Below are 16,262 nucleotides of genomic sequence, written 5' to 3'. Positions count from 1 at the left end.
CTATTATATCAGGGAGACAATAAGTGCGGTTTTAACACCCTGGAGCACCAAATAATGATATTACATCAGTGAGACCTGGACCAGAGACCTGAGCTAAATCAGTGAGTCATCGATTATGTTGCCCCGTGGTGAGTTTTTTTATAGTTTTATGACTCACTCGCTCGCCCTTGACAGAGAAAGTATCTGCCGCTTGGTTTGGTATGTCTTCATGATGCCAGCCCATCCAGGGACGGCGCGCTTGTTTAGACGCTTTGGCTGACTAATGGAGACTAATGAAGGCTGTGAATAAGTTAATGTGTCGTTAATGAGTGCGTTGACCTCTGGAGTCGTGTTTCCTGGGCTGTTAAATGAACAGAGGGGCCCCGACATATGGAGCTACATATTGACTGTAGTGGCCTTTCACTCTGCCGCCACTTCATTTGGCTTCGGTTCAAGAGAGTTAACGCAATAAACAAGACCTTTGTTTTCTTCTGTCCCCGAATGACCGAGAAGGAGTTTAATTATAGGAAATCTGTGCGAGGTCCCTGTTGAAGGGAAGTTGATTACTTTTTAGGAGTTGGAGAGGGTGAGTAGGAAAATGAATGCGTACACACTTGACAGTGAGAATGTTGCCTTGCTCAAGGGTTCATACAGTCTTTGGTCTGGTGACCTGTGTCACGGCGAGACCTTCAACTCAGCAGAGGTGAGGATCAGCTCCTCCACGTCTGGGACCGTGGTTCTCAGGTGGAAAAGGGAGGAATGCGCTCTTCCCCAGGGGGTGGAGCAGAGTGTCTCTTTCACAAGTGAGGGAAAGAGAGAGACAGGCCTTCCGTCATGAGGACTTTATCTGTGGTGCAGAAAGAGCTAAGCCAGATGGTAAAGCTCTCTTTTCACATGTGGCCACATTCTTTGTAGTGGACCAAGTTTTCTCAGACTATGTGTGAAACTTCAGGCTGTTGTCTTGATGTCCCCTGGACTGGTGAGGAGGCCATGGACAGATCCAGGACCCAATGGAGAAATGATGTTGACCATCAGTTGTCCTGGGGCATGGTGGCTTTCTTCCTGAGGATTTGCAGGAGCTTTCTGGTGTGGGATGGTCTCCGATCAGGGGAAGATAACTGATTTTACACTTGGTACCACAGGTGTCCAAAGAGGACTGTGAGGTCGATCACTATAAGTGGTACGAGTTGAATGTGGTGCCAGATCAGGTGTCAGTGTTTGTCTTTTCCTGCAGTCTGTGAAAGCATGTCGGCCCATGAACAACAACGCTGGGAAGCTTTTCCACTACCGGATAACTGTCTCCCCTCCAACCAACTTCCTGGTAAGTTCCTCCTGCCATCAGAACTAGCTACAGAACTGTCAACTTTACCAGCAATGTTTGCTTACCCAAGTATCCATTCTTCTACACTTTCTAAACTTCAGTTTTATAACGCTTCTCTCTTTTCTGCTGCAGACGGATCGTCCGACAGTGATCGAGTACGACGACCACGAGTATTTGTTTGAAGGCTTCTCTCTCTTCTCTCATGCTCCTCTGGTTGACGTACGTATCCATTTTTCTCATCCTCTCATCTGTTGTTGAGATTCAGCCCCACGTTGAAGAATTTTAATCTTCACAGCAAGCTTCCCCCAGATTAGTTTCATCATCGTGATGTAAAAGTGACCAGACTTTTTAGTCCAGTAATCTTTACAGCATTGAGGTCTGCTGGCTAGGGTCCAGGACCCCTAATATCTATCCAGGTCAATGCAAATGTGTGGGGGATCTAACATGTGATCTTTGCTTTGAACCAAGCTTTTTAACTGTATTGGAGAGTGTCACTGACGTGAATACAATGCCTCTCTAACATCATCTGGAAGGATGAAGACAGTCAATGTGAGAAAGACGATACCATCGCAACATCTGCACCGCAGATGATTTTACGCTTGGCACCTGTGGTGTCAGTGCTCTCTGAAACCCTACTGATCACTGTCACAACTTGGTTTAGCACACAAACACTTTCACTGACATTTGTAATCCAGCATGAATTGTTCATCAATATCACGACCCTGTGAAGTGTTTTCACTAATGTCCTGTGTAAAACAGATTGGTGTTTTTGAACAAACATTTCTGGTAATGACTCCATTGTTGTTCAGCTTTCCTCTCTCTCTCTCTCTCTCTCTCTCTCTCTCTCTCTCTCTCTCTCTCTCTCTCTCTCTCTCTCTCTCTCTCTCTCTCTCTCTCTCTCTCTCTCTCTCTCTCTCTCTCTCTCTCTCTCTCCTCTCTCTCTCTCTCTCTCTCTCTCTCTCTCTCTCTCTCTCTCTCTCTCTCTCTCTCTCTCTCTCTCTCTCTCTCTCTCTCTCTCTCTCTCTCTCTCTCTCTCTCTCTGTCTCTCCTTGTTCCTCAGTCTAAGAGCATTGGATTTTCTGGTCTGTGTTGGTCCTTGTTTGTTGTGCAGTCAGTGAGAACAGTCTTAAGAGTTTGTGTATCTGTGGTCTCTGCTTTTGGTTTTACAGCTGTGAGCCAACAAAAGCTCTGTTCTCTGCAGTGAACTTGCAAATGTGAGTTTTAAGGTCTGAAAAAAAAACTTTTACATGGACTGAAATACATAGTAGAATTTTGTGAAGTAGTACATCTCCTCAATGATGAAGTATCTTGTTGAATTTCCCCCACTGCCATCTAATCATTGGGGATGAAACTGGTCGTCGCACTGCCTCCCCACGACACGCCTTGATCCATTTACACACACCCTCACACTCGGGGGTCATGGTACCGCATGTATGTTGAGGTGTTTGAACTGTACCCCCACACCTGAGTCCTGACGTGATTGGTAATGAGACACCCCTCGAAGGGTGGGCCAGGATTCAAAACCTCTTCAGGTGCTTGGTCACATGCTGCTTGGTCATGCACACCTGGATACAGACATGGCTTCATCCATCTGTGATGTGTGGCAGAGCGGTTCATCACACCAGCTGAGGGTTCAGACAGCAATGTGTGCCTTGATGAATGACTCAGCACCACAGTACAGCTACAGCTGCAAGGGTCACGACAGAAAGAGGAACAGCGCGGGTTTCAATGGGTATCTTGGCTCTTGGATAGTCTACCTCTAAACCAGGGTCAAAATATTGATCTGGACCTCAAATTGTAGTGTTGTTGGTCAAGATGATGCTCATCACATGCTACGTGGTTCAAGCTCCAAAGTGTCTTGACATTGAGCTGCACTGCGAGTACATGGAAGCGAGGTCACGATATGATCTGTCCCTTCTACGTGGATCTCATCTCAGTCAAATGTTCTCCAACCTGAACCTCTTTGTTGTTCCTCAGCACAAGTCATCCCACATTGTCAAGGGTCTTCACTTAAAAGCCAGATTCTTTCACTCCTTTGTTGTGGACTGATCGATAAGATTCTGCCTGTGCTGATGTCCAGGAGTGTTTTAGCACCTTTGCATTTTGGTGTGTGTGTCTGTGTGTGTGTGAGAGTGTGAGTGTGAGTGAGTGTGAGGGTGTGTGTGTGCGCACGCTCTGCGTACTCGTGTGCGTCTTTTGACTGCACCTTTGAATAATAAACCAGCAGGTCAATATGCAGCCTGTTTGAAAAGAGCCCCGAGGATTAGCTGTGATTTAAACGGGATAATTTGGGTAGCCCTTGTTAAACGTGGGTGCAAATGGTTTGTGGCAGCGTGGGGATAAGAAAGCTTTTTAGCGCGGGGATATTACCCCCCTGCTAGTTAGCCGCCGCTGTGTGGCTGCAGTAATTTCCGCTCTCAGGTTAATCTCGCTCCAACAACAAAGAAGGTGTTTCTGTGGAGATTATTCACAGAAGAGATGGCTTATCAGTTCATTTCTCTAATGCCGAGCTCATGGGAACCTCAGCAGTAATGCTGCTGCGTAAACTCATCACAAGTTTGTCCAGTTAAATCTATGGTCACCATGATTCTGGGTGGAGTTCTTCTTGTTTCTGATGCCAGTTTTGTAGTCCAGACCACCAAACCCGACACCAATTCGATGCAGAACAAACTACTGCTTTGTACCAGTGAAAGCATTTCTGTTCCTGATTTGTTTTGGAAAAATTACGATGTGTGTGTATGACACATAGACTTCAGTTTGGGCACAGTGCTCTGTCCCTCATTGGTTTCGGTTTATGGTTAACGGCAACACTGGCTGATGCTAGCCGTTAGCAACTTTTTGGAAAGAATTAGCTCTGTGCTTGGTGTTACGCAGCACGACCGAGCCTTCCAAGTTGACTGTCACTAGAGAACCAGACAACAGCCAGAGTTAAAGTGAAGACTTTGAGTTGCTGAGTATCCAACTGGATGAATGCCAGCCACAGAAAAGTCGCCAGCTGTGAGGACACCCGAAAAAAAAGCAACGTTTTGCTGAGTGTTGTTTCCTTCACTTCGTCCTAGACTCACTCACTGAATCCGATTTCACCGCGACGGTGTTCCCGGGTGAACTTGAGTCTGAATTCTCCTCGTCCTCTGTCTCATCCTTCACAGATTCCTTTGTGCCGCGTGATCCGCTTCAACATAGATTACACCATCCACTTCATAGAGGAGATGACACCAGAGGTCAGTACCGCTTCACAGCCGCTCTGCTCTTTTGTTTCAATCTGCACCGCTGCAAGGCGGCGACACGGCGCGCTGCAGCTTTCCTCGACGCTAATCCTTGTCGAAGATGAAACGGAGTCTTTTAAAACCTGTGCGAGGCGATCATGTCGATAATGTGGATTAAGTGATAAAGATTGACTTATCTGCTTGAAGATGCTGCCGCCGCTGTTTTCTGACTCCTCTGTTCTTGTGCTCAGCACTTCTGTGTCAGAGGTCTGGAGCTCTTCTCCTCTTACCTGTTCCGGGACATCCTGGAACTCTACGACTGGAACCTCCGAGGTGAGTCCAGATGCTCTCTGTGGAGGGTCTGCAGTGTCCACAACATCCTGTCACCACAGGAGGCAGAGACACGCCCCAAGCTGCACTGGTAGACAAACGCATAGGTGCAGGGACTTGGATACACAAGCACACAAACTCATGCACGGTGGGTACGGGAAGCAGGGCAGCATGCCCCACGTCTTCCTCTGTGCCCCCACACCTCTCCTCCCTCTCGTTTGTGAAGTGAATTGATTTAAGATTTTTTGGTGCTGGTGTGGTGCAGGGAAGGCTCCGGGAGTCGTGATGTAACGCACCTTTTGGTCTGGGAGAGTCCGATTCATTATATTCAACAGGCAGTCGTAATGCTGTGGCTGATGGATGAAAATGAGTTCAGCCTCTGTTTCCTTTTGTGACCCCGTCTGGGAGAATATTAGTGAGCGCATCAGCTGTTTCACTTCATCACAGGCGACACGAGTCGGGTGAACACGCACGCTCTCTCTCACGCACGCTCTCACGCACGCTCTCACGCACGCTCACTCTCTTCTTCTCCCTTGCTCTCTGACTCTCCTTCCTTCTCTCTCTCTCCCTCTCCCTCTCCCTCTCTCTATCTTCCCACCTTTGTCTCCCTCTCTCCCCTCGCTCACTCTCCCTCCCTCCTCTCCCACTCCCACTCTCCCTCTCTTTCTTTCTCCCTCCCTCCCTTCTTCTCTCTCGCTCGCTCTCTCTCTCTCTCTCTCTCTCTCTCTCTCCTTGGCTCTCTCGCTCACTCCTCCAGCGAGCTCTTGGAGCCACAGGATGGACCTCTGCTCTCCGTTAGTGTGCCGCTGTGTTATATTCATGCAGAAGCACCTCTGACCCGGCTCCGTTCTCCCGGGACCTCCAGAGAAATTGCAATAACGTGGAAATATTAAGAAGCTCTGCAGCTCGACCTGACCGCTCATGTGATCCGGCAGCCGCGACACTCTCATCGCACAACTTTATTCCTCTCGCTCCATCAAACCTGTTAGCGCTGCCCAAACAGTGCACGACACCAAGTCACCTGACATGCATCCATGCAGACGGGTGCAGCAGAACGCCACAGCTTGCATTAATGTGTGATGAATCTTGGTGTGTTTCAGGTCCGGAGCATGAAGACGAGGCGTCGGAGTGTAATCAGTTCCACTTCATGCCACGATTTGTTCGCTTCCTACCAGGTGAGCCGTCCTCTCCGACCTGTGTTTCGGGCTGTTGACATCCTCGCTTCAACCTGTAGACGTCCAGCTCACTGTCAGGAGCCTGAGAGTCGTCAGTGTCAGCTCTCGTCAATGACACTTATTCTATCAGCTCACCAAAGATACAGAGACACGCCACTGTAACAGAGGGGCTGCGGGAGGAAATAACATCCTCTCAACAGTCCCTCACGACGGCACACTTGGCTTAGTTCAGCAGGTCTTCCACTACAGCCGGTGCCATTTCTCCTGCGAACCTCCGCCACATGTGCCACACACCATCAAACTCTTTTGAATTGCTTCACATGTGACCCCGCCTTCTCCCGCTGTTTCCCGTCACGATCACGACATAAGAAATGCACTGCTGCATTCGTAAAGATGTCGACTCCTAATATCATCCAGTTGCATAATGAAAATATCTCTATTCATCTGGCAGTTCAGGGCCTGCTGCGTGAAGCCTCTGAGGTTGTGGGTTCTAATCCCCTTAGGCAGAATCTTCATTTCTCATGTCTCTGATGTCAGAGGTGCTACACAGTAAAACATCTTTTTAACTCCAGTAGAAAAGGTTAGCTTCATCTTTCTTTCGAGGAAGGTGTGCAGTTGAGTCCGGTGCCACATGGTGGCGCTGCTGCTCCACCACCGCACCGCAGTGCTGCGCTCACCAGCAGCCTCCTGCTGCCGCACAGGAGCAGCAATATCGGCTCTTGTTCTCCAATTTAGTCTGATGCAAACACTTTATCAGCCTTTTTTTGCCGAATCCGTCCTGGTGTTTCTCATCCGAGCGCTGTCAGAAAGTTGCACTTGTGTGTAGCTGTGTGTGTGTTCTGATCCGTCACCAGCACTTGGCTTCTAACTGGGAGTCAATCAGTGCTGCGCGGGGTGTCAAATAAAGGGGTCGGATCTGACACGGTTTAATCCGCCGTCTTTCTCTCCAACTTTCCCTGGTCGTGTAATCAGGCTTTGCTTTCTGAGCGGTGTGATAACACACAAGGACGTTTTAGTGTGAGGTGAGGAGGCGTTGGTGCCGAAACAAAGATGTGCTCACTGCACGGCCTTGATTCAGGAGGACGGCGAGCAGAGAAAGAAGCTTTTGTGACACACTCCGGCTCCCAGAATCAAGTCCTGGGTGATTTTCCAGTGTGTGTGCACGCTCGTTTTTGTTTTGTCGTCGTGTGTCCCATGTTCCTCACTCGCAGAAGTGGATCGACGAGCAAGCAGCCGCGGTCCGGCTCACTCTTTATATGTTTACTGTAGCAACTGTCCAAGACAGGGAGTGTGTTGGTCTGCTCGGTTGCTAGGCAACCTATGAGCCGGCCGATTTTGACTTCAATACTGTTTTTTTGCGTCTTCCTGTTTATCTGCATGCTTGTCTTCAGCCATCCAGTTACCCAGGAGGAGGTCAGATGCTTAGTGGGTTTAGGTGCTTTCTGACCTCCGCCGACACCTCGCCTGCAACACACGTCTGTATCTCTTTCTTTGTGAGGGCCTCTCATCGCCTTCCCCTAGCCTCTCCCACTAATATACTATAATCATTACCGTAACCAGGACTCTGAACCAAACAGAGACCCAATGATGATAATAAAGTACTTTTACTGAGGTTTTAACCATCTGAACCTTGTCACACACACTATACCTGTGTCTTTTCAAAGTATTTGAATAGTTGATTATTCAAATTTAAAAATACACACCCATGGATCCCCTGGTACACATGCTAGCGCACGCATGCTCACACACACGTTTGTGGTTTAACCTTGTGGGGACCAGACAAATGCCCCCACAATGTCATACGTTCCTCTCAAGAATAGTGTTTTGTCAAGAATTGTAGGATGAACAAAGCACACACACACACACACACAGAGTCACTTTCAAGATATTGAATATAAAAAATTGCAAGCGTATGCTCACATATTTCTAATTAAAACTAACATACTCGCACATGTTCAGACTGGCGCAGTACTGATACACAGACACACGCGCACCCTCAAACATTCTCTGTGACGTTCTCTTGCTTGCTCCAAGTTGTTCTGATGAGTCACCCTCAGGTTCGTTGTTCTGTCCGTCTGTCTGCAGACGGAGGGAAGGAGGTCCTGTCGATGCATCAGGTGCTGCTCTACCTGCTGCGCAGCAACAAACCATTGGTTCCCGCTGAGGAGATTGCCGACATGCTGCAATGGGAGGAGCTAGAGTGGCAGAAGTACGCCGAGGAGTGCAAGGGCATGATCGTCACCAACCCCGGCTTGGTAAGGCCGCCTCGTCTCTGTGGCAACAACACATCTGCTGCTACTCCGAGGTCGTCTCGCCACTCCCTCTCCCAACATCCCCTCTGGCCCTCACTGTCACCCGGACTCTTCTGGTCTGTGTGTTGGAGTGTTGTTGCTGCGAGAGAAGCGTCGTCAGCTCCTCCTGGAACCCGGGAGTTGGTTGCGTTACACACTTAACACATTGTGTATGCAGGTGTATCCATTATTGCAGTACTAGAGCGCTCTACATGTATGTTAACCCATGAGTCACACACTTCAGGACAAATCCAACATTGAAAATCCAACACGCTGTAATCCGTCAGCGGGTGTCCTTGTACAACATTGAAACAAAAAAGGTCCCGTTAGGTCCCACTAATATAGGACTGGCTTCAGAGTGGTTCTCTCATTCGTGACACTCCACTGTGAGTACAACGTGAGTGTTGTGTGCAGGCAACATATCTGGGATTGTTGAGCAGACCTGAGTCTCTCATACTGTTGACTGGGTTTAACTTGTGAACTCAGATGCTGCAGCTCCAACTCTCCAGAACAAAAGTCTCATCTGTGAACCTCTCATCTGACATTTTTGCAAATGTGCTGGATTCTCTTGCACATCAACACAAACTAGTGCTACGCACGCACGCACGCACGCACGCACGCACGCACGCACGCACGCACGCACGCACGCACGCACGCACGCACGCACGCACGCACGCACGCACGCACGCACGCACGCATACCATGAAAATACAATGATCCTTGCAGTTTGTCACATTTGTAAAAATGCACTGTGGTGTTGTGCAGCAAGGTCACGAGCACGTGATGATGAAACAGCCGGCTGTCAATCAAACGTGGCACATGGTTATTTAGCTGCCGCAGCGTCGGGACGGTCTGAGCAGTCACCGAGTGTGTACCTGCGAGCTTTCATGAAGTCAGAATTGGGCCGGCCTCCTCGTCACAGCCTGCACGCTGACGGTGAGGAGCCAGCGCGGTGGCTAATGTCAAGGTGAGCCGGAGCCCGTGGCCATCTGTCGCACAGATCGTCACGCCTTCTGCTGCAGCCTCTTCCTCTGATCTCCCCAAATGCCCGACAGGCCAACTGTGATTTGGGAGTAGGCCGCGTCGTTTGTCAGTCTCCTCCCTGCAAGCAGAAGTTTGCCGCCCGACATCATCGCACGCCATGACAAACTCACCGCGGTGAATAATGTATTGTCCTGTTCGGTCTTAGCAGCCGCGTGAGCCTGATCTGCTGCTTGTGTTTCCATAGAAACCCAGCTCGGTGAGGATCGACCAACTGGACCGGGAGCAGTTCAATCCAGAAGTCATCACCTTCCCCATCATCGTCCACTTTGGAATTCGGCCCGCTCAGCTCAGCTACGCCGGAGACCCCCAGTAAGGCCCCTCGCACACACACTCGCACACGCTTCCATCTGTACCTTGGTATGTTCTGGTGGGCAAACTTGTCTACAACAGACATGATCAGAGCAGTTGAGCAGCACTGAGACGACTCAAGTCCTGCTCCTCAAACAGACGTATGAACATCTGGCGTCTCTCCAGGAGTCAAAAACAGTGAAGAGCCATTGAATGTCTGGAAGCCAAAACACGACACAACCATGATTCAGAGATGCATATTATATAGAGAGCGTGTATTTTTATATATACATTCGTCCAAGTTTGAGTTCCCTGTGAAGCTGTTCTGCCAGTGCACTGCTGTTCATCCTCCTTATGAACTCTCAATGAGGCCTTAACTGAACTCAGAGACTGAAGCCTTGGACCACGACTTGGGGCTTCACTTGCAGTGAAATCCATGGCTGTGCTGTAGAGTCCTTGGAACTCATTTGCTGTGAAACTCTTTGCCGCACATATCTGACAGCTCTCACAGTGGACTTGAATATGACTCTGCTCTTGGAGACGCAATGACTCCTGCAAAGCTTTAGGAGAAGCTGTCGCATATCTGATCAGTGTGAAAAGCTTGAGTGTCAGGTGAGGCGCGGTCTGGTTGTTGTTGTGATGCACACAGTTAAGCTCATGTTTTCTGGCTTGTTAATGCTCACTGGAGGTCTGTAGACAGCAGCTTCCAATGTTTTGGCCTCTTTTGTTTTGCTAATATTGTGATCCTGTTGCGACCTCCTGGGTTGCTGCAGCTTCGTGGAGCGGAGTGTTTGTATTTGAAGTCTGAATAAGTAAATGTTTCAATTTGAGCTTCTAATGTTGATCAAATACGGCAAATTAGCTTTGAGTCATTTTTGTGGCGCACCATCTGATGTTTGGGAAGAATCCGGCCTGAGGCTGAACTTTGTTGTCATCCCCTGATATAAACACTCACGTATGTCAAACGAGCTTCCTCTCCCTCTGCGCTGCGTCCGATCGCTTGATGTCGAGGATGTTGAACGCATCTCTTCAAAGAGCCCAGGAGATTGACTGATGCTGGGAAGAGAGGGAATTGGGGGATGAGAAAACGAGTGGCGTGACATTTACACATGCCTTGTCACTGGTCCCTGGCATCCGTCAGGCGTCTCCGCCGTGGTTTGTTTCTGGTGAATTGTGATGCCACGTGTGCTCCGCGGGGGGTACAGTGAGGACTACAGTGTTGTGCTGCTGCATAATTAACAACACTAGTGTTGGAGAACAACAGAGCCGCCGTCTCAGTGGGGTTCGGAGCTGATCTGATCTGGACTGGAGACAGGAGGGTGGTTGCTGTTCGCTGAATCTTCTGGCCAAACAATGCACTGCTGAAACTTCCCAGCAGATCTGGATGCACTGGGGTCAAGCGTGGGCCTCGAGGTCACTCTGCACGGTACTGAATCTTGGCATGAACATCCAGCGTGTGTGTGTGTGTCGGGAAGTGAAGAGTGTCCTGCCAATGCCAGGGGACATGTCCGCTTGGCTTCTTGTACTCCGCGATTAGGCAGCTGCGTCAAATTCAATAAAGCAGTCTGAGTGAAAGCAGTCCTCAATGGGCTGCGACTTCTGGGCTTCAGCAAAAAACTCAAAGTCGCTTTTTCCTGCTAATCAGACGTGCTGTCAGTGGTTAGCAAAAGTTTTCTTTATTGACCCAAATATGCAGTACGTGCGCCAAAAGATGTGCCAGCTCGCTAATTTGTGGTCTGAAGTGCATTAACAATGACCATAACTTCTGCAGCGCTCCTGCACGGTTAGTGCTGTGAGAGCTGCCCAAGTCAAGGCTCTGCAAGAGTTGGGAAATGTATAACATCTGTAGCGCCTCTTAACGCGTCTGAGTGGAGGCACGACCTGATGCAACTCTGTGTCATTGAAATCAAGACCTTTTACAAACTATCTGTGGTAGGGATATGGCCCATGATGGACTTCCAAAGAAGTGCTGATGGTGCTTGTGCAGGTCTAGATTACAGACCTCTCCACTGAAGTCATGGTGGGACTCGTTTTTTTTTCTTGGCAAAGCTGTTGTTGACACCTTCTGACTCTCAGGGACAACACGGTTTGCTTCTTCAATTCTCGCCGCGCTACTCTCTTGAGCCCCCAGAGAAAATTCTTGTTGACATTCAGAGTGAAAAAAAGAATTGACACCTCTGGCGCCTGCTGTGGAACGCTCTGACTCTCCAAGAAGAAGTCTGTGGTGGTTGAATCGTCGATGCTGATATGCACCACATCACTTGATGCTTGACACAACTCTGCTGAAGAAGTGACAGTTAAAAACCCAAACAGTAACGGCAGAAAATGTGGACAACTAAACGCCCCAGGTATGTGCACTATATACGGTTTATACCATGGGTCACCAACCTTTTAGCAAGGTTTTCCATTGGTTCAGTACACACTTCTGAAATCACGATAAACAATGGATGATAAATGATATTCCTGTCAAATACTCACTATAGTTACCAATGGTGTAACAAAAAATATGAATAAGATAGTTACGTTTTGATTATTTATTATCTGTGGGGTACTCCAGTTCTACTCCCTGATACCAGAGATCGTCCCATTAGCTCTGAAAGACCTTTTGGAACCCAAACAGCACTGATACAGTCTTCAGAGCACTCAGTCCAGAAATGTCATCCAGACAACCCTGGAAGGATCAGAACTCCACCGAGGCCCAGCCCTCCCTTCAAACAAGTCCACGGTTGGAAGGTCATTGAATTTTTGTATTTCTGCAGTGAGCCTGCATGTCCAGGGCCTGCCAGCACTCATATTAATATAATGGAGCCTCTTAGGCTCAAAGCCACCCCCAAAATATCACCGTTCCGTGAGTCTGTCTGCCCGACTGCGCTAAAGCTACTCATCTTTATTTCATGGAACTTAGAGACGTCCTCGCCCAGGCTAAGGAAGATGAGAGTTTCTTTGTGGCTGCAGAGTACACATCTTTATACACGGACCTTGGTGAAAGTCTCACTTCACCTCCAGTAGTTAATGTATTTTTCCACCTTTCCACTTCAATTTCTCTTTCTGTCATCTTCTTTTCTGTTTTTTTGGCCGTCTCAATTTCCCCGTCACACCTGATCCCCTCATCCAGCTCTCCACCTCCTCTCACCTCTGACGTGTCGTCATTCTTGACTCAGTCGTGGTGATGGAGGAGCTGGAGTGGCGAGCGTGAGCACATCCAGCAGGAAGAAAACAACACAGCTCCCTCAGTCTCTGCAGTTAATGTATGCTGCGGCTGCGTCCGAGCCTCGCTCTCTGTGGCTTCGCCCGCCGCCACAATCAGCACCAGCTCCTGCCCTCGCTACACGCATCATTAGCACGGGAAGCAAATCCTTTCCACTGGCTTCTTACTACTTATTTCTGTATCAGCTAATGATGTCCCAGTCCGCCCATAAATTTGTCATTGTCTTGCTGCTTTGAGGAGTTTGACATGGCAGCGGGGCTGGATGAAAGTGCTCAGTGGACGCCGCTAAAACACAGCGACAGGGGAGATGGGACATTAGTCAGAGGGAAGGAAGCTGGCCACTATCGACTTCATGGATTCCTTGATATCCTTGTTTGTTGGTTTGCATTTGTGTGGCGGGAATTCAGTGCTGCGGTCAGATATTGATGTTTGGAATTGTCCAGCGAATGACGCCGCTGATTAATCTGCTGCTCAGTGTTCCACCCACCAAAGTGGCCAAGACAGATGGAAAGTTTTGGTCATCATGGGCTCTTGCTACATGAGTGGAGAGAGAACGTGCTCCAGAGGTGAGTGAGGATGTTTAGCAAGAGAGGAGTCCATGTCTAGGGTTCTCGAGAGGGGACAGACGTATTGTAACCGTTGAGAGGGGCTGTCAAAAAATTGAAAATAAAAATCAAGTGATGACATCATGTGTGATTATGAAATTACACTTTTAAAATGCGCAGAGGATGTTTGTTTGTTGTGTTTTATTTAATTTAAACTACATTCTATTTAAAGATTGTCTGTGTCTCATACATTTCAAAATCTACTTTCAATTCTGATGTATTTTAGGGGACAAGAAATACTCCTAAAATAAGCAAAAAAAAAAACAAACAATGCACACAACAAAAAATGGCTGAGACAACAACATTGTCCGTTTTATAGTTTTACTCTGACTCCAGAGTTGAATATTGCGTCTTCTTGCAAATGTATGAAAAAGTGGAGCAAAGTACTGGTGTGATGTTGAAGTTATATTTGTTAGTTTTTTTGCCATTTTGTTCTGCCCTTGTGAGGGGCGTGTCAGTACTGGCCAAGGGCTGCATTTGGCCCGCGGTCCGCATTTTTCCCACCTGTGATGTGGACCTTTATGATCATAGTAACCCGGATGCAGTGTTCATCTGCCATGGTGAGTGGAAAACTATATTTGCTGGCTGCCAAACTGTCCCGTTCTAGCCCAGATCACAAGGTCAAGTTCAGACACTGGTTGAGTCCTGGTCAGTATTCCATTTATTTATGTTGCGCACTCAACGTTTGGTCACACCTACATTTTCTGGGTGCACAGGAGCTTCTAGTGAAGAATGTGGAGGACTTTCTGTCAGCGCGTCAGAGGACATGGGATAGGGCTAGAACAGTAGATAGAACAGTCTCAGTTCTCACTAGCCATCTGAAGGTGAGGACGGGTGTGTGCTCCCAACACACCGTGCTTGTGTTGGTCAAACCAAGAATAACTTGAGAATTGCAGTTTTCATTTTCAGCCCTGTGCCCCTGCTACTTAAGTGGTACTGAAACCAACATGACTTGCTTGTTGGTTTTTGGCTGGAGGGTCCTCCGACATGCCGGAGTGTCGGTTTGGACAGAAACTGCATCGACTGGAAGGGAAACAATAATGATATGGCGTGTTTGCTGCGTGAGCTGCTGTCAGGGCTGCAGCTCCAGAGATCCATGATTTGCATGAAGCTGTATTAGCTTCCCAGGCTCGTGTCTGTGGTCAGAAAAACCTCCAGGCTTTTGATCGGAGTTGTTTGTTGTTCGTTCAAGGTTCAGAGCTCAGAACACATTCTCAGGTGAACAGTTGTAGCTGTCAATAACGGTCGATCAGTGAAGAAAAATACAAAAACTGTTTATTTTACCTTGAGCTGTGAAAGGTGTCCTGGAGTAACCTCCAGCATCCTCGCAATGGTCTTTACCGGAACACAAGTCTATTCATCGCACTCAGCCTCGACATCACTCGCAGCATGACAGTCATAGGTCCTTCATGAAGTCGCATATGCGCCGCCATGACAACAGGGGGAAAGACTGTTGTCACAGGAGGCCCTCCATCGTGACACCTGCCACCTGTCCATTAAACCTATTGGTTGTCCCCCTTTCCTTTTCTGGGTCTGGGTCAATCTTGACGTATAAATGATGGATCATTTGTTACTTTGTTCAAATCCCCCTTCACACTTGACGACTATCAATGCATTGAACAAACATGATGTGAAAACCTTGTGCAGTCCCTTGAACCAGCCCGTTCCAGTCATTGAATGGTGATATATGAGTCCAGCCATTTGCCCCTGCCCTCTCTGCACTGTCTCACTGCAACAGAAGGAAAAGGTAACGCATCAACACCTCCCGGCTCTGTGGGCGTGGCTTTAGTAGTTTTGAAACTGTCCACTGGTCTCCTACCCTACCATTAACTTCCCACTGCTGCGGGGGCGCACACTCATGTTCTCATCTCATCATGTGGACTCGCAGCTTTTGTTTCCAGAATCATTTTAGAGAAAAACACACCATACACGTACGGCAGTTAGCATGCGGTGGAGTACTACTGCGCACTAGCTCTGCAGCAGAGACACGCCGAGATGATGTTCACCTGCGGTGCGTTGTCGTTTGACTCCTGGTGTTTTCGAGCCCATCCAGAGATGAAAGCTCAGTGTCGTCTGGCTGCTAGTGGAGCGCTCTCGTCACTGCCTCGGCCATGTTTGTTTCACTTTGGCAACCCATCACAGATCACTGCTTTTCCCAGGGATGTGTCTGGGGACAAGCGTTTGTTGGTTTTCAGAAGGTCACTCTCTCATGGTGCTCTGAGGTTTTCTTAACCTCCTGAACCTGAGCTTTTGTCTCTTTATTTCTCATGGCTCTTTGGGAGAAGAAGGACCTAATTAAGTGCGTCCATGGGCAGTCGCCTTATCGCTGCCATTACGACCACCATTATGACTATAGTGTGTCTGCTTTTAATCACATTACACTGTAAACTCTGTCTGTTTTTGCACTGCTCCATGTGTCAGGCTGATGTCTTGTTCTCACTGAATGGGTGTGATGTGATATTTCCACACACCATGTTGTGGCTCGTCAGTTTGAGTTCCAACTAGCCAAGTGTGATGCTGCGGAAAAGCATGAATGTGACTTCCTCCCGCGGGTGCAGGTTACGTCTGGAGAATGTGTGGTCTCCTAGCCTCAACTGTGACGCCATGGTGGAAACACGTGGGAGCTTCTCAGTCTGGCGTGATCAAGTTGGAAAGTCTGTGACACAAGTTTGTGCGACACAATTCTGTTGTGAGGCGAAGTCAGCACTGCAAATGGCAACAGGAGCTACTGAAAGGATGAAATGATGTGTCAGTTCCGTAAAGAAACTTGGTCTTCTGGAATAATTGTCCATAATATTCACCATAATAGTTCATT

General features: G+C 48.4%; 1 protein-coding gene across 5 annotated transcripts in view; it reads left to right on the top strand.

The window, feature by feature from the left end:
* The window catches only part of drosha (drosha ribonuclease III), an 80,403-nt gene that overhangs the window by 5,703 nt on the left and 58,438 nt on the right, over positions 1-16,262 (top strand). For all 5 annotated transcript variants that reach the window (XM_053858695.1, XM_053858696.1, XM_053858692.1 and 2 more), the window contains 7 exons: positions 1,214-1,300; positions 1,433-1,519; positions 4,450-4,521; positions 4,758-4,839; positions 5,937-6,011; positions 8,097-8,266; positions 9,531-9,655. In XM_053858695.1, coding sequence (XP_053714670.1) covers positions 1,214-1,300; positions 1,433-1,519; positions 4,450-4,521; positions 4,758-4,839; positions 5,937-6,011; positions 8,097-8,266; positions 9,531-9,655 — 698 coding nt within the window. The remainder of the gene's footprint in view (positions 1-1,213; positions 1,301-1,432; positions 1,520-4,449; positions 4,522-4,757; positions 4,840-5,936; positions 6,012-8,096; positions 8,267-9,530; positions 9,656-16,262) is intronic.

Source organism: Synchiropus splendidus, chromosome 3, assembly GCF_027744825.2.
Source record: "Synchiropus splendidus isolate RoL2022-P1 chromosome 3, RoL_Sspl_1.0, whole genome shotgun sequence".
Lineage (NCBI taxonomy): Eukaryota > Metazoa > Chordata > Actinopteri > Syngnathiformes > Callionymidae > Synchiropus > Synchiropus splendidus.
Note: the sequence above shows the minus strand (reverse complement) of the source record. Positions and strands in the feature narration are given on the sequence as shown.